This window comes from Lontra canadensis, unplaced genomic scaffold, assembly GCF_010015895.1.
Source record: "Lontra canadensis isolate GAN:19392208 unplaced genomic scaffold, GSC_riverotter_1.0 scaffold7, whole genome shotgun sequence".
Classification (NCBI taxonomy): Eukaryota; Metazoa; Chordata; class Mammalia; order Carnivora; family Mustelidae; genus Lontra; species Lontra canadensis.
Genome location: NW_022631001.1, coordinates 23,043,281 through 23,065,236, shown reverse-complemented (window position 1 = coordinate 23,065,236; position 21,956 = coordinate 23,043,281). Strand labels below are relative to the sequence as shown.

Genomic DNA, 21,956 nt, shown 5'->3' with positions numbered 1-21,956 from the left:
ATACCGGGCTAGTATACCAGGGGCTGGGAATCTTGGGGGCATCTTGGAATTCTGCCTGCTGCAAAGGTAGCAGGGTAGAAAGCAATAGCAGATTTAGATCAGGGATGAGGGCTGTTGTGAGTAGAATGGTAGAAAAAGCACACAGCAACCTGGTATGGTAGGAGCATTAAACTGGGACCTGCATATTTAGAAGGTTCAGCCAAACAGTGTATCTGAGAAAAAAAGGACTTTGGAAACTAAAAATTAATTTAACATGTAAAGTATTACTGATATTGAAGTTTGTTGGGGAGATGATGGCAAGATTGGTTTAGGAATGATAGGTTTATGGGTAGAAGATAGGTAACAGTGAAAACCCATGGGCTTTGGACTTAGACAAACCTGGTTTTGAATACTGATTCTGGCACTTACTGGCTTCTTACATGTAGAATGAGAATGATAATGTATGAAGTTTATGGATTGTTACGAAGGTTAAATGGAATATTACATTGCAGGTTTTTAGCCCAGTGCCTGGCAACATAGTAAGCACTAAATAAATGTTTATTCATTCAATTATTTATTAAATATGTAAATATGTATTATGTGCCAGATGTTCATTTTGGCCCCAGGGTTTTAATAATACTAAATAACAAATATTGTGCCTGAGCTAGATTTTATTTGACTTTGGATTTCCAGGCTAAAACAGTTGAGTGTTAATTTGTATGTAAATAGCCACATTATACATTCCGTAGTATGGAATGTTCTCAAGCAAAGAGTAACATCTAATCATAGAATTTTAGAATTTGTGATGATTCAATTTTATATATGGCCCTGGTTTTTCTGTGTAAAGAGCTCTAATGTGCCAGTAGTCAGCCTACTTATTGATACACTAAAGAGTTGGAAGGTCTCCTGGACCCCATTTCGTTGTTTTGATTTTTTTAATACTACACCATTAGGGCACCTGGGTGGCTCAGTGGGTTGAGCCTCTGCCTTCGGCTCAGGTCATGATCTCAGGGTCCTGGGATCAAGGCCCACGTTGGGCTCTCTGCTCAGCAGGGAGCCTGCTTCCCCCGCCCCCCACCTGCCTCTCTGCCTACTTGTGACCTCTCTCTCTGTCAAATAAATAAATAAAATCTTTAAAAAAAATAGTACATCATTTAAAAAAATTTATTTATTTATTTGACAGACAGAGATCACAAGTAGGCAGAGAGGCAGGCAGAGAGGGAGGGGGAAGCAGGTTTCCTGCTGAGCAGAGAGCCCGATATAGGGCTCGATCCCAGGTCCCTGGGACTGTGACCTGAGCTGAAGGCAGAGGCTTTAACCCACTGAGCCACCTAGGCACCCCCAAAATAGTACACCATTAAAATGTATGTTTGGGGAAGAGTATTCTCCTGGCAGTGTCCCAAATGGATTGAGGAGGGCAGAGATTAGAAAGAGGGAGGGAGGCCTCTTTTTTTTTTTTTTAAAGGTAGACTCCGGCCAGCTTGGAACCCAGTGCAGGTCCTGAACTCAGGACCCTGAGATCAAGAGTCAGACACTTAACCCAATGAGCCACCCAGGAGGCCTTTTTTTAATGCCAAGCTGGGGTGCCTATAGTGGGAATAAGGAAAAGGAAATGTTGAGTTAAGAGCATAGGGGAATAAGAATCAACAGATTTAGGTACTGACTAGGAGAGAGGAGAGGGAGGGAGAAGACGGGTGTAATATGATATTGCTGCCAGTTAACCCTTCCAGAGCAGTGTGGTGATTCATGACTTTCATGGTGTCTAGATCTTTATCATTGATGGAAGGTGTTATAAACATGACTAGAAGCACATATATGTTAACTTTCTCTAGGTGTATTATATAATGATAGGAACTATATAGACAAACATTAGCTGTTAGAGAACCTAGAATATCTAAAACATTTTGTGTCTGTAGAGATGAAGAAAGGAAAAGTGGTTAGGTATGGCTGCATTAGATAGCACTAATCTTTTAAGTTACAAATTTGTAGATTGTAATATTTCTAGTTGTCTCTAAGGGAATTTAGTCATAGGTATGTATCAAAGCATCAGTAATTACAACATAAATGAGAACTGGTTTATCTCTGTTAGTCTGTGAGAGGAGAAACATGGAGTACTGGATGGACTGTGTTGCTGGTTGGGGCAAAGTCTTCCGTCTTTAAATCCTGTTCTCTTCTTTCACTCACAAGATTATTGACAGGTTGCAACATGCATAATGATGTAGGTGAGATCAGACTAGCATAGAGCTTGATAAGGCAGGCATTCTGGAGACTCTTTGGTCAGATAAGCTACAATAATACTGACCAGGTGACAGGGTTACCTTTGGTACAAAGGAGAGATGGAATTGAGAAGAACAAAGGTAGAAACTGAGAAGCCAGTCAGCAGGGTATTGGCTAGTTGAAAGTTGACGGTGGCAGTGGACTTGGAGAAAGGAGAACAGATTCCAAACAGCTTTAATCAAGTTCTTGTTGCTAAATCTGTAGATTTAGGTTACTTGCTATTAGGACAGTGGTCATTCAGTCTTGAGATGTTCGGTTCCTTGGACTGCTGTAACATCAACTCTCCCAGCTGTCCTTCTACTTCTCTGGACATTCTTGGTCAGAATTCTTTGCAGCTTTTAATTTTTTTTTCTAATCCCTTAAATATTGATGTTCCTCAGGATTCTGTTCTAGGCTCTGTTCTCTTTCATTCTCACAGTCTTCCAGAATGATCTCATTCACTTTCATAACATTAATAAACATCTGTGTGCTAATGATTGCCACATTTTTGTCTCCAGCCAAGATCAGTCTACTAAGCTCCAGACTCTTATATTCAAGTCATATTCAACACCTCCTTTTGGATATTACACAGGCACCTCAAACTGAAGGTAGAATTGTCTTTTCAAACTGCTCATTCTGTATTCCCCACCTCAATAAATAACATCACCATTTTCCTGATTCCCCAAGCTGTATACTAGCTATCATTTCCCCATTTTTTTCTTTGCAGTATAATTTATATACAGTAAAATGCAGGGAATTTAAGTGTACAGTGTGATGAGTTTTGACAAATGTACATACCCATGTTGTCCTCATTCAATCATGGTATAGAATATATTCCATTATCCAGAAAATTTCCATATACCCCTTTGCCAGTCATTCTTACACCCTTACTCCTACCCCTGAGTTAAACCCTTTTCTTATTGCCTCTTCATTATTTGCTTTTCCTGTTCTTAAACTTCTTATAAATGGAATCATATGGTGTACTCTTTCAGTTTCTGACTTTTTTTTGTTCAACATACAGTTTTTGAACTTTAGGTTATTTTATAGATCAGCAGTTTATTTATTTGTTGCTGAGTGATATTTCTGTGCATATACCATAATTTCTTTACCCAGTAGCTTATTGATGAATGTTTGAATTGTTTCTACTTTTTAAAGTTCTGAATAAAGCTTTTAAGGAATAGCCTTATAGAAGTCTTTTGTGGTCACATGCTTTTTATTTATTTATTTAATTTAATTTATTTATTTATTCTTTTATTATACTTCAGAATGGAACTACCTGCTCATCTGATAGATAGTATGTTTAGTTTATTGGAAATTGCCAAGCAGTTCTTCAATAGTTACACAGTTTTACAGTCCTATTAGCAATGTTTGAAAGCTCAGCTCTTCTACTCCTTGCCATCATTTGGTATTGTCATTTTGACAATTTGAGCAGTTACAGTGGGTTTTGAGATATCCTTTTGATTTTAATTTTTTAATCTATCATGAATAGTGAAACACCATTTCATGTTATTGGCCATTTTTATATCCTTTGTGAAGTGCTTATTCAAATATTTTGATAACATTTATTGGGTTTTATTTTTATCATTGATTTGTAAGTTTCTTTGTGTATTATAAATACAAGTCCTTGTCAGATTATATATATAGATTATACACACACACACACACACACACACACACAAATATATATAACATTTTTTCCTACTCTCTGTCTTGATTTTTACTTTTTGCTATAATACCTTTTAATAAGTAGAAGTTTCAAATGTTGCTATACTATATCAGCTTCTTATTTTATGAATAATACCTTTTGTTTCCTGTTTAGAAAATCTTTGCTTAATCCAAGGTCATGAGGTCGTGAATACAGTTTCTACATGTTACTCTAGAAGCTTTATAGTTTTAGATTTTACATTTAGTTTTTGATCTATTTCAGTTTAACTTTTTGCATATGATGAGAGGTAGAGATTAAGGTTCATTTTCTCCCCATGTCAAAATCCAGTTATTTCAGTGTCATTTGTTGACAAAATTTTTCTTTCCCTTATCAAAAACTAGATTTATTTTATATAATGGGTTTGTTTCTATAATCTGAATTCTGTTTCATTCATCTATTTGTTTAGACTTCTGTAACTACTACTTTATAAACCCTAGCTTTGTGATAAGTCATAAAATCTGGTAGTGTAAGCTTCAACTTTGTTTTTCTTTAACATTTTCTTGGCTATTCTAGGACTTTTATATTTGTATATCAACTTTAGAATCAGCTTGTCAGTTAAAAGAAAAAAGACTGCAAGGGTTTGGCTGGGATTGTTTTTACTCTGGATAGATTTAGGGGAGACTCAACTTCTTAACAACACTGAGTCTTCCAACCCATGTAATTATTACATGTCTCCATTTGTTAGGGATTTTAAAATTTCTCTAAGCAATGTTTTATAGTTTTCAGTGCACGGGCCTTGCACATCTTTCATTAGTGTTACCTAGTATTTGTTTGTATGATATAAAAATACCATTAAGTTTTTATATATTAATCTGGAATCTTGCAGTCTTGCTAAACTTATTTATTAGTTTAATTACATGCTTTTTGAATTTTTATATGTGTACAATAAAGCATCTCTGAATTGACATTTTTGCTTCTTCCTTTCATATATTTATGATTTTTCAATTGCCTGATTGCAGTGATTTGGACCTGGGTTACATTGTTGAATTAGAGTGGTGAAAGTGGACACCTTTCCTTGCTCCTGATCTAATATTAGCTGTAGGTTTTTTCATTTAAGTCCCTCTTTTGTATTAGCTGTAGATTTTTAAAAAATAAATTCTTTATCAGAGTAAGCTCTCCTTTTTTTTTTCTTTTAAGATTTTATTTATTTATTTGACAGAGATCACAAGTCAGCAGAGAGGCAGGTGGGGGTGGGGGGTGGGGGTGGGAAGCAGGCTCACTGCTGAGCAGAGAGCCTGATGTGGGGCTCAATCCCAGGACCCCGAGATCATGACATGAGCTAAAGGCAGAGGCTTAACCCACTGAGCCACCCAGGCGCCCAGCTCTCCTTTTCCCTTAGTTTGTCCAAGGTTTTTTGGTTTTGCTTTTAATCACTAACAGGTATTGAATTTTATCAAATACTTTTTTGGGGGCATCGTTTGAGATAGCCATATTTTTCTTCTTTATTTTGTCATTATTGATTTTCAAATGGTAAATTAACCTTGTTCTCTTCAAATAAACCTATTTGAGCAAGATGTGTGTTATCCTTTTGATATATTGCTGGATTTGATTTGCTAACTTTTTTTAATGATTTTTGCATTTATAGTCATGCATGGTACTTGTCTTTTCTTGTCATGTTCTTGTCATGTTTTGGTACAAGGATTATACTGGTCTTATACAACAAATTGAGAAGTGTTTCCTCTTCTTTGAAAGATTTTGTTAAAACTAGTATAATACCAGTGAAGTTCTCTGAACCTAGAGTTTTGTACATGAAAGTGGTTTTAATTACAAGTTTAGTTTCTTTAACCAATAATGGCGATTCAGATTTTCTAATTCATTTATTTGTTTTGGAAACTTGGGATTTTTTAAAGCAATTTGACTGTCATCTAAGTTTTTAAATTTTTGGCATGTTGCTCATAATTTCCCAGTAATTCCCTTTAAATGTCTATAAGATCTGGTGATGTCTTTCCTTGTGTTCCTGATGTTGGTAATTTGTTTTTGGGCCTCATTCTTTTTTGTTTTGTTTTGTTTTTTTGAGGTGGGGCATCATTCTTTATTTCTCCTTCTCTCTCACTTTTCACATCTACACATTCCTATTCCCTTTTTAATTTAGAGCAATGCCTAAACTTTTCCTAAGGAGGCTATAATAACCACACTCTAGCCTTCCTGTTTACAGTCTTGCCTCTGTGTCCCGTTTACCTTCTTTTAGGAAGAAAGATCTTTCTAAAGTATAAATGTAATTAAATCTTTTCTCACTTAAAACTTTAATGGTTTCATAATTCCTTCAGGAAAAAAAAAAATCTGTGCTTCTTCCTATGAAATACAAAGTCATCAATGATAAGGTGTCTGTCTCAATAGATACCTGTCTTTTCTTATATTTACTTCTCCCTTTTTATCTCTTCCCACATGCCATAAGGAAGTATACTGCCTTTCTAGGGATCCTGATTTGTCATATTTCACCTAAAAACAGAATGCAGCATTTCAGATGTGATATGATCTATAATAAGTGGACAAAAATTGCCTCCTAACTTCTCCTTTACTGAGATAATTGTTAATAATTGATTGGTATGGTCTCAATATATATTATTTGTTTGACATAATGCCTTTTATTCCATAGATTTTTATATTCACAGCACTGTCTTTCCCCAAAACATTATTTTAGAGCCCAGTTTCCATTTTACTGTTATCTCAAAGCATACTAAGTAAAAGGGCTGCATCTGTTTGCTCCAGTTATAGTGCCTCTCAGAGAGCTGTTTGATCCCTCCTCCTCAAACCCATGGTAATGAGTTTATTTCAGCTTGGCAGTGTTAGTGTTGGTATTCGACCTGCCACCAGATGACTAGATGATGTGTATTTCTTTATAGTACCATTTCATAGTTTGCAAAATCAAGAAACAGTCCTCTGAAACTGTCTAGCTGGTTTGGAAGTAAAGCAGTTCCTTTCCTTGTCAGTTCTTCACCTCCTCACCCTCAGGGGAATCAGGATGCCCCATGTTATGTTTAAAAGCCTAAACATATCAAACTTTTATTCTTCTGTTGGGTTTGAAAGGGGGACGTTATTAGCTCTGTCTTGATGTAGCAGGGGCTCTGAAAGTCTATTTGGATAACACTGAAGATTGGAGGAAATGTGACTCTGTCTGTGTGTTTTAAGCCCCTAAGGTAAGATCAGAAAGCGTCTGGGGCAGTGAGAGCCAAATAGCTGAAGTCATACATTAATTATGGTCATGAATCATTTTTATTTTTAAAGTCTTTACCATTTGACAAGGTTGTTTGCATAGTACCAGTGAGTTTCAGGCAGCATTTTCCCCCTTTTAAAGTAACAGGCTATTTTGTTGATTTCTGCTCTGAGTTGATAATGCCTATTATTATTACAATTCTGATGATTTTTTTAGTAAAAATTGCATGTTTCCTTACTTAAGTGAGTAGTTTTTATTTTATTTTTGTTTTGAATATAGTATTTAAAGTTGTAAATATAGGGAACTATCACTATGATCTTTCACTCTCCCACTGATACCTGTAAAAAATATTCAAATCTTGGGACTGAGCTTTTATGTTCAGGAGTTAGTTGACATGCAGTTCGCAGATATCTTTTGAGTGCCTCCTTTGTGCCACGTTCTGTTCTAAGCGCTGAGAATGTATATAAAAATAAGAGATTTTTTTTTTTCTTGGAGAGATCTAGTAAGGAAATAAACAGTTGGTATAAAATGTGGTTCTGTCATCTTTGTTAGAGGTTCGTATATGGAATGCTGTAGATTTCCAGAGGAAGGAGTGCCTTCATCTGTCTGGAATAGTCCAGAAAGGTCTTTGAAGAAGCAATTGTGCTTGAACTGCCTTTTTAATGGACTCAGGAGTGTACTTATCTGTTAAGAGATGGGGAAAACTTACAGGCAGATAGATCAGCTCACTCAAAGGCACAGAAACAAAAAAATGGCATGATGTGCTTGGAGAATTGCTGGGAGCTGAGCATGCAAGTTAAGGACTATCAGGAAATGAGGATGGAGATATATGCTAGGACTGCATGACAAGGGGCCTCTCTTTGCTTTTAAATTTCTGTAGAGCCAACTTTGTAAGAGAGTATTACTACCAAGAGAGTGTGTACACATGCATTCCCAGCGCAAGAGGTAGTAGGATGGAGTGTAACCTCTGTTGGATTCCACAGGAGCCTCGAGGAAGTTGCTTGAGTAACTTAGCTCATGAGCAAACTAGCTATAGTAAGAGTTGTTCCCTTCTAGATGACCTAAGTTGCTCTCTTTTAGATGGCCCTTTTAGATGATCTAAGAAATCCTCAATAACTATCAAGCAATTTCTGGAAGTGCAGAATATGTCATGAATATTTTTGGTGTATAGTATCATCATCATCATCATCATCATCATCATCATAATGTAGGCAGAGGTAGTAATGTCTTTGCTTGTGTTCCTGATACTGGTTCCCGATGCCATCGAATCCCTGAAAACGTTCACCTTGTATATAGGATATCTTTCAGGTTAGAATTATTGAATGATTTTTAAAAATTGGGGTAAAATTTACACAGTGAAATGCATAGATTCTAAGTGTAAATTCTGCATATAGCTATGTACCCGCACTCCAGGAAAGATATGTTAGACATTTCCATCACCTCAGGGAGTTCCCTTTGTTTCCCCCGTCTTCTACCAGTCAGTCCCACCCCACACAGCAACTCTTGATTTCTGTCATCATGGATTGCTTTTACCTGTTCTTGAACTATGTATAAATGGAATCATACAGTCTACTTTTTGTTCTTGGCTTTTTTCACTCAACATAATGCTTTTGAGATTAGTTCAGATTGTTGTGTGATTCAGTGTGTCTTCCTTTGTATTGATGAGTCGAATTATACCTCAGTTTGTTTATTAATTCTCCTGTTTGATGGACATTTGTGTTGTTTTCTGTGAAAATCTTCTACAGATCTTCATGTAGACATATGTTCTTATTGTTCTTGAGTAAATGCTTAGGAGTAGAAATACTGGGTCATAGGTTAGATGGATGTTTAACTTTATAAGAAACTGTTTTCCAAATTGTAGTACTTTTTTACACTCTTATTGGTAATGTATACAAGTTGCTCCACATCCTTGCTAGTATTAGGTGTTGTTATTTTAATTTTGGCTATCCTAGCTGGTGTAAAATGGTATCTTCTTACGATTTTAATTTGCATGTTCGTGATGACCAAGATGTTGAGTACCTTTTCTTGTACTTACTGGCCACTCTTATGTCAACTTTGTGAAGAATTTTACTTTTTTGCCCATTTTTTATTGGGTTGTCTTTTTGTTACTGATTTATAAGAGTTCTTTATATACTCCAGACACAGTCCTTTGTCAGATTGATGTTTTGCAAGTATTATCTCCCAGACTGCTTATCATTTTCTTAATGCCATCTTTAGATGTACAGACATTTTTTATTTTTGTGAGGTCCAATTTATCTATTTTTAATTTTATGGTTAGTGCTTTTCATGCCTTCTCTACGAAATCTTTACCTCCCCCAGGGTTGCAAGAGATTCTCTATTTTTTCTACAAGTCTTATGATTTTAGGGTTTATGTTTACTATGCTGTCATTGAATTAATCTTTTGCATGTGCTGTGAGGTAGGGAATGAAATTAATTTTTTTTGCCAGTTTATCCAGTACCATTTGTTTAGAAAACTTTATTTTCTCCATTAGTTTGTCTGGATTCCTTTGTCCAAAATCAGTTGGCCATATATGTGTAGCTTTATTTATTTAATCTTTACTCTGTTCCATTGATCTATGTTTTGATCGTTATGCCAGTACCATATTGTTTTGATTATGTAGTTTTATTAAAAAAAAAGTGTATCTGGGTTTATCTCTTCTAGAGTCTTTGTTTTTCTTTATAAATTACAGTATCAGCTTCTTAATTTCTTTAAAAAAATGAAAGCCTTTTGAGATCAGAATTGTGATTGTGAAACAAAGACCCGTGTTTAGAAATATAATGAATTTCTGTATATTGACCTCGTAACCTGTGACCTTATTAGTTCTAGTAGTTGTTTTGTAGATTACTAATGAAATTCATTTTCGTTTTATGAAAATCATGATATCTAAAAATAAAGACAATTTGTATATATGTATAAAGAAATATATAAGCTATATTTGAAGACCAACAGACTAAGAAAGACACAAACCGATAATGAAAGCAAAAAAGAAAAATTGTTCTTAATTTTTTCAGTGTTTCTTGTTTCAGAGTGGCTACTGCTGCTTTAACTGGGATTATTGTTAATTCTTTTTTTCTTTGTATATACCCATAGGTAATATTTTTTGTTATCAGTGATCTTCTCCTGGTGACTTTAACACTCCACTTAATTTCTCTGGGCCTCAGTTTTCATCTTTGTAACATGATAGAATTCAACCAAATTCTTTCCTTTAAGAAAAACAAAAACAAAAAACAAACATTATTTATCTATAGAGAGAGAGCGCATTGAGGGAAGGACAGAGGGATAGAATCTTCAAGCAGACTTCCTGCCCAGTGTGGAGCCTGACTGTGGGCTTGATCCCTTGATCCATGAGATAATGACCTGAGATGAAACCAAGAGCCAGGTGCTCAATCAACTGAGCCACTGAGGAACCCCTCAACTAGATTATTTTCTAAGGTGTCTTCCAGACTCCTGTGAGTTTGCCATTTTAGCTCTCAGTATATCAGAGGTGGGCAGGCAGGCAGGAATAGAAAGGATGTTTTTAGGGTCCACAGTAATTCCTGTTTATTTCATTATAAATATGCTAGGGAATAATGACCTGAAATGGTTAGTTTGAGTTGATTACTAGTTCTGCTTATCCTGGAAGGTTTGTCCTCATTTTGTTCCATTTATATCTGTCGCTCTGTGTTAAAAGTTTATAGTTAACTCACTTAAATTTTTCTGCAACTTTTATTTCTAGGCTTCATAGAGCCCAGTGTGCAATTAAACAGACTCAGGTAACTGTTCAGAAAATTGGAAAGGAAATTGAAGAAAAGCTAAGGCTCACATCTACAAGCAATGAACTGGTAGGTTTTAAAATATATTTACTTGTTTAGACTCCTTGATCTCTAAATGTGATCATCATGTTCTTCTTATGTTAATTAATTTCTTTTTCGGAAAACTTTAGTTATTTTTTCTTTTAATGTTTTGCTGAGACTTATGTTGGCATTTAAATGTTGGAGAACACTTTGCTATTTCCTGTAATCTAACATGCAGAGTGCCTGCCTTTTGCTGCTAGGTGAAATTTTAGATTACATACAATTACTTAGAAAATAACTAAACGTTATTTTATTAATGTCTTACCAATGTAAACTCTAGATGCCAACTGTATAGTGAATAAGAAATAGCTGCCAGAAAGAAAAAAAAAAAAACTTAAGGGACTAATCTCCTTTTAAAAGAAGAATTTAAAATTATTGGATTGGACTTAATAGGTTGGTTTATGGATGGTGTTCTCTCTTGGGAAAGATTCCTTTTGGGAAAGATTGATGAGGCATTTCCAAAGAAATAGAAATTCCAACCCAAATAGACGGATTTAATATATTAGTATAATTTGGGGTTGTTTTATACTCTTTCTAGTGGACAAAAATACTAATTTTGATATAAAGATTGTGTCTTTGTAAGCAGAATAGTAGGCATAACTAATAAATTGAACTTTTCTCAAAATGAAGCCACATGGCTATGGTTAGCTTTTGTTGAAATTTGTGCTATGGATTATGATAGTTAAAATACAATTCAAATCCTCAAATTAAGTCCTAACCAAAAAAGCTTGAAATATTTGTTTTCTCCTAGATAGGCAGTATCTTCCAGTTGTCATTTATAGCACCATCAACTTAGGAGAAGGCCTTTGTACCTCTAAACAGATATTCTGTATTATCTTGAAGATATGCCAGCGATAGTAATTTAATAGATGAACTATAGAAAAACAGCACAGTTAACCATCAACAGAGATGTCTCTCTCATGGAATTTGAAGTGAATGGATGATGATGTATTTAAACTATATAAAATTGCTGATTTTGACCCATAAATGGTAGTTTCATATAATTCAACCTGATGGATAAAGTGTCTGATGCTTACAGCGGGCATACAAAATATGGTAGCTATAATAGCTATAGTAGTAATGCTTATCCATCTGATTTTTCTTGCCTTTGGAAAATCTTCTGTTTTGGAGAAGCTGTCAAACCACCTCTTGTTTTAACTCAGCCTTGGTAAAGGAAGAAAAGCCAGACCACAAATATATTGGAAAAGGAGAAAAAGCAGCTAATTTTAAGCCTTTCTGTAGTGTACAGAAATGCCACATTTATAGAACCTTTGTCTGAGGACAAATTGCTAGGCTGGCTTTCTTTCTTTCTTTCTTTCTTTCTTTCTTTCTTTCTTTCTTTCGTCTCCCAAGGCAAGACTGAGAAATTACTTATTTCATTAAATGACAGCATATGTTTTATCTCAGTATGGAAAAATGTATGTTTAATCCTATTTTTCTAAAATATAAGTGGTGACACACCAAGCAAGGTGATAGAATGTGTGAGTTTAAGGAGGTCAGGTTCAGAGGTTCACTGTGTGTTTTTATGCTGCCTGGTCAACATAGACAAGAATTGTTGATTTTTGAACTGAAGGTGAACCTAGGCATCATCTAGTTCCCATATAACTTCCCTAAAACCAACCCTCCTCAGTACATTCTGTTCCCTTCCCTGTTACATTTTTCTCCATAGTATTTATTACCCTTTAACATGCTATATATTTTACATAGGTATTTTATTTATCTGTCTCTCTAATCTCTGTGAGGGGAGACATTTTTGTCTGTGTTTCTTCACTGCTGTATTCACCAGTGTCTAGAAGAGTGCTTAACACATAGTAGGTTCAATAAATATTAGATTTACAAATGAATCTAGCATGTTAAATAACAAAATTCAACCAAGTTAATTTGAGTATCTACTTGACTTTTTCAAATGATTTATGAATCAGTGGGGCGGCACCTCTTCTAGAGAGAGCTCCAAAGCTCTCTCCAAAGAGTCCTACAGAATGCAAGGTTTTTAATAGAAGGAGGGTGGGGGCAAGAAAGTTATTAGCAAAAGAAAAGGATTTTCAAAAGAAAAGGCGGCTTTCTAGGAGTAAAAGCAAGGTCTCTTAGCTTGTGGATTGCCTCATCTTTTTTGTGGAGAAAGAGAGGGCCAAAGTGGCAATCTTACTAGCATGGTTTGAAAGATTCTTGGCTGGCCAGGTAAGACTGCATTTCTAGAGGAGGTTAGTTTGGGAACTTGGTCTAAGTGACACTATTTGGGGCCTATATTTTGTCTTTTTATTTATTTATTTTTTAAATAAGGATTAAAAACAAGCATTAAACTGTTAAAAAAGGACGGAGAATGAGGCCTGAAGAAAGGAAACAACTTTCCCATAATCATTTGACAAGTAAAGACAAATTTTGGTTTACTTGTCTTCTTTTGGGGAATAATACCATTTACTTATTAATTTTCTACTTTACAACTTATCTGTAGCAAATTAGAAACCTTTACTACTACCTTTTTCCCTCATTCCTTTCTAAATTGGCCCAAGGTCATTATACTTCAGCCCAAGCATTTTCAATTTTTAAGAATTGACTTTAATTTTAGCCTATATCTAGGGGCACCTGGGTGGCTCAGACAGTTGAACGCCTGCCTTCAGCTCAGGTTGTGGTACCAGGGTCCAGAAATTGAGCCCCGCATCGGGCTCCTGCTCAGTGGGGAGCCTGCTTCTCCCTTCTCCCTCTGCCTCTCCCCCTGGCTTGTGCTGTCTGTTGCCTACTCGCTGGCTCTCTCTCTCAAATAAGTAAATAAGTAGATAAGTAAATAAATAAAATAATTTTAGCCTATGTATAATAAGAAGACATACTTGATGCTGAAAGAAATTAGAACACTTTGTAAGACCAAACGTAAGTACCTCTGTTATTAGAAATTGAGTTCATACTTGATGGCTTTTAAAGATTTCGCATCTTCTCATACTACATCAATAGACAACTTATCTTTTTGACATTTAGTTACATTTCTTATGAAATTTCTACCATTGTTATCTTGAATTTTTGCCTATGTTTTGGATTTTTCAGCTGCCTTTCCTGTATCTGTTGATAATTGTATTTTTGCCCATGTTCTTGTATTATGATGATAAAATACATTGGTTAATTTTTAAATGTTAATCCAGTGTTGCATTTTTGGGGAAAGCCCCTCTTGTTCATGAGGAGTTATTATTTTTTTATGTGTATTGCCAGATTCAATTTGCTAAAATGTTTCAAGTATTTTTTTAAAGATTTTATTTTTAAAAATTTAAATTTTTTTTAAAAAAAGTAAATAAATACATAAAGTAATAAATAAATAGAAAGATAAATTAAAAGATTTTTATTTATGTATTTGTGAGCAAGAGAGAGAAAGCACCACCAGAGGAGGAGTAGAGTGAGAGGGAGAAGCAGACTCCCTGCTGAGCAGGGAGCACAATGCCCTGGGACTCCGGGAGCATGACCTGAGCAAAGGCAGATGGATAACTGGCTGAGCCACCCAAGTGCCCCTGTTTAAAGGATTTTTGCATCTATATTTACGGGGAATATTGGTCTGTAATTTTGTTTTCTTATAATCTGTTCGTGTGGTTTTGTTATCAGGGTGAGATTGGCCATAACTAGTGACTTGGGAAGTGTTTTTTCTTCTATTTTCTAAAAGGTTGTGTGTAGAATTGGAATTATTTCTTAAATGTTTGGTAGAATTTACCAGTGAAGCCATCTGGACCTGAAATTTTCTTTGTGGATTTTGAACTAAGAATTCAGTTCTTTAATAGTTGTGGATTATTGATGTTATCTGCTTCTTGAGTGAGCTTTAGTAATTTATGTCTTTCAAGAATTTGTCCATTTCATTTAAAAGGTTAGTCTTTTTAATTTTAGCCCTTCTCTTATTGGATGTGTAGTGTTCTCTAATTTTAGTTTATAATTGCATTTTTATGATAAACATTTTTCATATATTTATTGGTCACTTGTGTATTCTTTAAGAAGTATAAGTTTATTTCTGCCCATTAAAAAAAATAAACTATTTAGGTTTACAGAAAACTTGCAGAGATAGTTCAGAGAGTTTCCATTTGACTTTCATCTGGTTTCCCTTAATATTAACCTCTTCTATAACCATGTTACATTTCACATGGTACATTATCAAACCAAGAAGTTGACACTGATACATTACCATTAGCTGTGGCCTTTATTCAGGTTTCACCAATGTTTCCACTCATGTCTTTCTTTTAAATAAATAAACTTTATTTTACAACAATAGTAGATTTATAGAATTATTACAAAGATGGTACAAAGAGTATACCCTACAACCAATTTCTCCTGTTACTAACATTTTACCTTAACGTTATAGTTAATGCATCTGTACTGATAAATCATCATTCACTAAAATCCAGGCTTTCTTCAGATTTCCTTAATTCTTACCTGAAGTTCTTTTCTCTTCCATGATCCCGTGCAGGAACCCATATTACATTTAGTAGACAGGCTTCCTTAGACTCTTCTTGGATGTGAAAATATTTCAGGCTTTCATTGTTTTTAATGACTTCGACAATTTTGAGGATTACTTGTCAGATATTTTATAGAATATCTCCTGACTGGGACTTGTCTGATGTTTTGCCATGATTAGCCTAGATTCTGATATCCCTTTTTTTGGTTCCAGTATCCAGCCCAGGATACCACACTGAATTTAGTCATGCCTTCCTAGGCTTCTCTGATCTAGGACAGTTTCTCATTCTTTCCTATATTTAAATCACTATTTCTTATCAGTGTTGATATTTACCTGAGTCACTACTTGGTTAAGGTAGTGTCCCCAGGTTTATCCATTATACTCCTTTGGAGTATCCTTTCCATGCTGAATTTTTTGAAAGCAAAATACTAAGTCCAGCTTTCATTCCAGTAGAGGGGACTAGTTTCATATTTTTCCCCTCATTTTTAAATGGAATTTCTGTCTTCTTATGTTAAACAGAGGGGAAGGGGAGAAGGAGAGAGGAGAGTGCGTGTATATGCACATGTTTGCGTGTATATTTGTATTTTTCTTAATGTTCTGTGACTTGCCTTTTCATGTTCTTAATGATGTCTTCCAAGGAGCAAAAGTTTAAAAGTCTAATGAAATAAAATGTATTTTTTAATGTTATTTTATAGGCAGGGTTTTTTGTTTTCTTTGTAAGAAATGTTTGACTCACCTAAAGTTGCATCAATTTCTTCTGCGTTTTGTTAAAGAAATTTTGTAGTTTGGGGCTTGTCATTTAGATCTATGATCCATCTCAAGCTAGTTTTTTTGTACAAGTTCAGTAAGGTTCTTTTTGTTCTGTATGAATATACAGTTGATTTAATGGTATTTTCTGGTTTAATTGTTTTGAAATATTTGTCCAAATTTAATTGACCAAATATATGTTCATCTATTTCTGGATTCTCTGTTTTGTTCCACTGATCTATATGTCTACCTTTCACCAAATACCAAAGTCTCTTACACATCTGTTGTTTTAATACCAGGTAGGGCAAGTCCTCCAGTTTTGTTCATTTTATAAGTTACATGGGTTGTCCATGTTCTTTGTATTTCCAAGTGAATTGAGAATCAGTTGATCCATTTCTTTAAAAAAAAAAAAAAGCCTGTTGCAATTTTGATAAGGATTTGTAGATCAGTTTGTGGAGAATTGACATCTTAGCAATAATGAGTCTATGGAACATGGCATTTATTTCTTTTATAGACGTTTCTTTAATTCTCCCAATATCTTACAGCTTTCACTGTAAAGATTTTGGACATCTTTTATAAGTTATTCCTAAGTAGTTTATTTGAATTTTGGGGAGGCATTCTTGCAAATGGGATTGGTTTTGAATTTTTGTTTCTTTTTTTTTTTCATTTTATTTCTTTTCAGTGTTCCAGAATTCATTGTTTATGCACCACACCCAGTGCTCCATGCAATATGTGACCTCCATAGTATCCACCACCAGGCTCACCCATCCCTCCACCATCCTCCCCTCCAGAACCCTCAGTTTGTTTCTCAGAGTCCACAGTCTTACCTGTTTGTTGCTAGTAGGAAAGAATACAGTTCTTACTGATTTATTAACCTAGTATCTTGCAGTCTTGTTCTATTTACTTTTTAGTTCTCAAGAGTTATTTTGTATGTTTATTGAGATTTTCTATGTAAACAACCATACCTGCAAACTTGGGCTGCCTTGTGTGCTTTATTATTTAATTTTTCTGACTTATTTCTATAGCTAGAACAAAGTGATACAAGTAGAAATCCTTTATTTGTTCGTGTTCATGGGGGAAATGATTCCTCCTTTATTAATTAAGCATAATGATAGTAATACCTTTATTAGTGTTAGGAAGTTCCCTCTTATTCCTAGTTTCTGAGAGTTTTTATCATGAATGGATGTTGAATTTAGTTAGATGCTTTTTCTGAATCTATTGAAATAATCATGTGATTTTTCTCATTGATTCTCTGTAATTTCAGATGTTTAACATTACATTTCTGGAATAAACCTGAATTGGTTACAGTATATACTCTTTTTTTTGTATCTTGCTGGATTTGATCTGGAAATAATTTCAAGGATTTTATGCTATATTTATTAGGGATGTTGAAATACAGTGTTTTATTTTTTTTTAAATTTTTTTTATTTATTTGACAGAGATCACAAGTGGGCAGAGAGGCAGGCAGAGAGAGGGGAGGCAGGCTCCCTGCTGAGCAGAGACCTGATGCCGGGCTTGATCCCAGGACCCCGAGATCATGACCTGAGCTGAAGGCAGAGGCTTAACCCACTGAGCCACTCAGGCACCCTGAAATACAGTGTTTTAAATTATTTTATCAGATTGGTAGTAGGATTACTGTAGCCTGATCAAATTATTTGATCAGTGTTCCTTTTTCTTATTCCATCTTGACCAGAAGCAGAAGTGTCTGCTTTTAATATTTCTAGTCCTCTGTTGAGATTTCATCTTTTTATTCATTATGAGAGTATTTACTTTTTCTGGGACTTGACTGAGACATCATATCTTTTTATTCATTATAAGAATATTTTACTTTTTCTCACTCAGCATATTTATAATAGTGGCTTTAAAGTCTTTGTATGATAATTCTAACATCTCTGTTATCTTGGGATTGGCATACGGTGATTGTCTTTTCCTTAGAGAGTGAGTAACATTTTCCTGGCTCTTCATATATTGGGTAGTACTATATAGTACCTGGACAATGTGAATGTAATTTTGTGGAATGTCTGGATTTTGTTACTTTCCTCTGAAGAACATTGATGTTTTCATTTTAGCAGGTAGTCAGCTTAGTTAGGCTCAAACTGTCATGCCCTCAATGGACCTTGGCTCAGATTTCATTCAGTTCAGTACTTTTACCTTTAGGCCCAGCAGCTTTCTGTTTGCCTCATACATGTGTGGTGTATGATTCAGAGATTCATATTGAGTGTAAACAGAAACTGGGTGTCCATTCTCTGGCTTCCTCCATTCTGGTGGCCTTGATTGTGTGATCTCTTTTCCCCTGGTTCCCCTGGCCAGAGAGATGGTTGTCTTTCTTTGGAGTTTGACTGCAGCCACCCTCAGCACAAAGCTACAGAAAAGAGGAAATTCACACTTTGTGTTGGTTGCTTGCACCAGGTTCTGAGTCTCTCCACAATTTACCTGTCATTGATCAATCTCCAGAATCCTCAGGTAGTAGCTTTTTGTAATTTAATTAGAGTCTGGAGCTATTACTTATGAGAGGACCAGTTTGTTAAGTGCTCATTCTCTTATAGCGGAAGTAGAACTTACGTATTTTTTTTAAGATTTTATTTATTTATTTGAGAGAGAGAGAGACAGAGTGAGAGCACATGAGAGGGGAGGTCAGGGGGAGAAGCAGACTTTCCATGGAACTGGGAGCCTGATGTGGAACTTGATCCCAGTATTCTGGGATCATGACCTGAGCTGAAGGCAGTCACTTAACCAACTGAGCCCCCCAGGGACGCAACGTATGTATGTTTTATTATTATATATATTTTGCTTTATCTTCCTAGCTGGACCTGGGTTCTAGGCCTTATATTGCCACTGAGTCTATGAAATTAATGGGTTGGATTAAGTATTTTCTAAGGAAATATTTTCCCTTTCTTAGTGGTTGAGAAGGTTAAGTGCGATAGAAAGAACCTACAAATGACATTTAAAAGCAAATTTGTTCTCATAGGACAACTGCCATAGTTCATAGCTTTTCCCCAGATTGTTAATTATTTCCAGGTTTTGTGGGAAAACTAATATAGATGAATGTTCCCTAAGCCACCATTCTCAAACTTTTTGGTCTCAAGACTCCTTTATGCTCTTAAAAATTATTAAGACCTCAAAGATCTTAGCATATATCTGTTGATGATGCCTAGGCTAATAAAAGACAGATGGATTCTCACATTTATTTCTGCAATCAATCTGTTGTGATACCACAAATCTTAGAGACTCTGGAAAACTCTGCTGTATAGTTATGAGAAAATTAGAGTGAAAAAGGGAGATAACAGCTTAGTAGTATTATGAAAATATTTTTGATCTCACAGATGCTGAAATGGTCTCAGAAATTCTCATGGTTTCCTGGACCATGTTTTGAGAACATTTTGTCTAAGGCTTTTTAGTTCCAGTGTGATCTAAAGAAAATTGCTTCCTTTAGTACAAATTAGTCTGTCATTCTGAAATGAATCTTTAACATTGCCCATCATTGTCTTTGTAAAGACCCACAAATAGGAATGTGTGTGCTTGCAAATAGATGAAACTGTGATTTTCAGAACAGATACATGTTGTATAAAAACACCAAAATCCAGTTAACAGTGATCCATTGGAGATGCACATGTGACATTAACTAGGAGTAAACAGATAAATAGAACACAGAAACTCATTAGAAGATACTTACAGAACATTAAGGTCTTTGAGCTCTTGTGTTAGATGCATTGGAAAGGAAGCAGAACCACATCCCATTTGGGCAGGTTTGTTTACTCTACTCCTCAGAAATTAGAGCCAACCATCCCGGTTTTGAATGACTTGATACATTTCTGTAAGTGGGCCAGTTTCTGCACATGGACCATAACACAAACACACTGTAAACATGCCTTCCTGTATTAGTTTAGTCTTTAGATTAACTTGTACCCTTGGTTCTTCGATTCTAGAAAATATTTCCCAATTTGACTGTATACCCTGGAATAGAACAGATTAACCCTCTAAGTAGGCAGATCTCTGTGTTCTGTGAAAAGTTGTTTTCCTGTTTTTGGTTTTGTTGTTTTTTTTTTCTCGACCAGGTAGAATTCAGTTTGGATATTTTATGGAGAAATTCAAGTTATGAAAATTGAACACTTCTTTGTGGGAAAAGATTGCTCCTGAAGAATTTACATATTTTTTCTCTAAGTGATATAAAAACACAGTAGAGTGTCATGATCACACTACTGAATTACTAAAGAAACCCAAATTGTTTCTTGATTCCTTTTTCTTTAATGATAATCACACTCACTGACTTTGGTCTTTGTTTTTATAGTGGGTCAATAGGGCAAAATGGCTTTTATCTCTATTAGACCCAAGCTCGTAGAAAACAGGTAACATTTCTCATTCATTTAGAAGCACATAGTATGCCTTTCATAAATGTTTGCTTTGTTCAAGAAAAATTGCTTGGGGATGTTTCATATTTCATAGAGTTTTCCAGTCAAATAGAATAAAGATGATTGGAAATAAGCTTTTGTGCTTGTTTTCTTGGCTTGAATGTCTTTAACAGATGATCAAGCCATCTGTTTAGAATCAGTATTTCAGTGATGAGGAAGAAAGCATTTTGGGTGAGAAACAATAGCTATAAAGTACTTTCCATACAACTGCCAAGTCATTTTCCATGCCCGTTGCTTCAACAAGGCCATGCCATTTCTCATCTCACTGAGTGCCCTTGCTTCTTCAATATTTGTGAGTCAGATAGAGATGCTGACTTTCATCTTTTCAAGTTTCTTACCTGCCTGATAAACCTGTTTAGTTTATTTATTGAAAATAATTTTTTTCTCATTACAATTTTAATTAATATATGTTTTAGGAAGAAGATAAGAATTTACTAGGTATGACCAAATATTACTGTTTGGTTAAGATTTATGTCATGGAAAATCATGTAATGTATATTATTGACACTTGATAAAGACCAGGAGACAAAGGCAAACACATTCACAGGACAGTAATTGTGTGTGAATGCAAACATGTGTAAGCACATATATGTTTATTGTGGGACAGGATTTCAGATTTTATCTGGAGGAAAATTCTGGCCCCTAAAGGTGTTTGGATAAAAAGGGAGTCTGAGTAAAGTTTAGAGTGTGGTGTCATAGGATTTGGTAGGAAGTATTTTAATGGAAAGATAAATTAATAAACTTATTCAGCAAACTTAATTGTATCTCTGGTAGAATGTGTCTGGGACTTGTTTTATCAAATAAACATTCAGTGAAATTGACTTTTTTGAGGTATGGTTCTATCACTTTTTTAAAAATATGCTTTATTTTTTAGAGTAGTTTTAGGTTTGCAGAAAAATTGTACAGAAAGTTATTTCCCTTCTTCTCTTCCCAGTTTCTTTTGTTCTTAATATCCTATATTAGAGTGATATATTTGTTACAACTGTTGAGTTAATATTAGTAGAATATTAACTTTGTGGTTTGCTCCATGTTGTACAGTTCTCTAGGTTTTGACAAATACACAGTATCATGTATCCACCATGCACTATCATGCAGTGTAATGACACTGGCCTAAAAATCTACCTATTCATCCTTTTTCCCTCTTTTAGAACCCCTGGGAACCACTGATCTTTTTACTGTCTCCATGCTTTGCCTTTTTCAGGAATGTCGTATAGTATGTAGCCTTTTCAGATTGGCTTATTTTACCTAGCAATATGCATTTACGGTTCCTCCATGACTTTTCATAGCTTGATAGCTCATTTCTTTTTATTGATGAATAATACTCCATTGTATAGATATGCCACAGTTTGTTTAACTGTTGACCTATTGAAGTGCATCTTGGTTGCTTCCAACCTTTGGCACTTGTGAATAAAGCTGCTATAGACATTCACGTGTAGGTTTCCGTATGGACGT

General features: G+C 35.0%; 1 protein-coding gene across 2 annotated transcripts in view; it reads left to right on the top strand.

Moving 5' to 3' along the window:
• Nucleotides 1-21,956, top strand: part of UVRAG (UV radiation resistance associated) — a 292,228-nt gene that overhangs the window by 123,497 nt on the left and 146,775 nt on the right. For both annotated transcript variants that reach the window (XM_032853034.1, XM_032853035.1), the window contains one exon: nucleotides 10,811-10,916. In XM_032853034.1, the coding sequence (XP_032708925.1) occupies nucleotides 10,811-10,916 (106 nt within the window). The remainder of the gene's footprint in view (nucleotides 1-10,810; nucleotides 10,917-21,956) is intronic.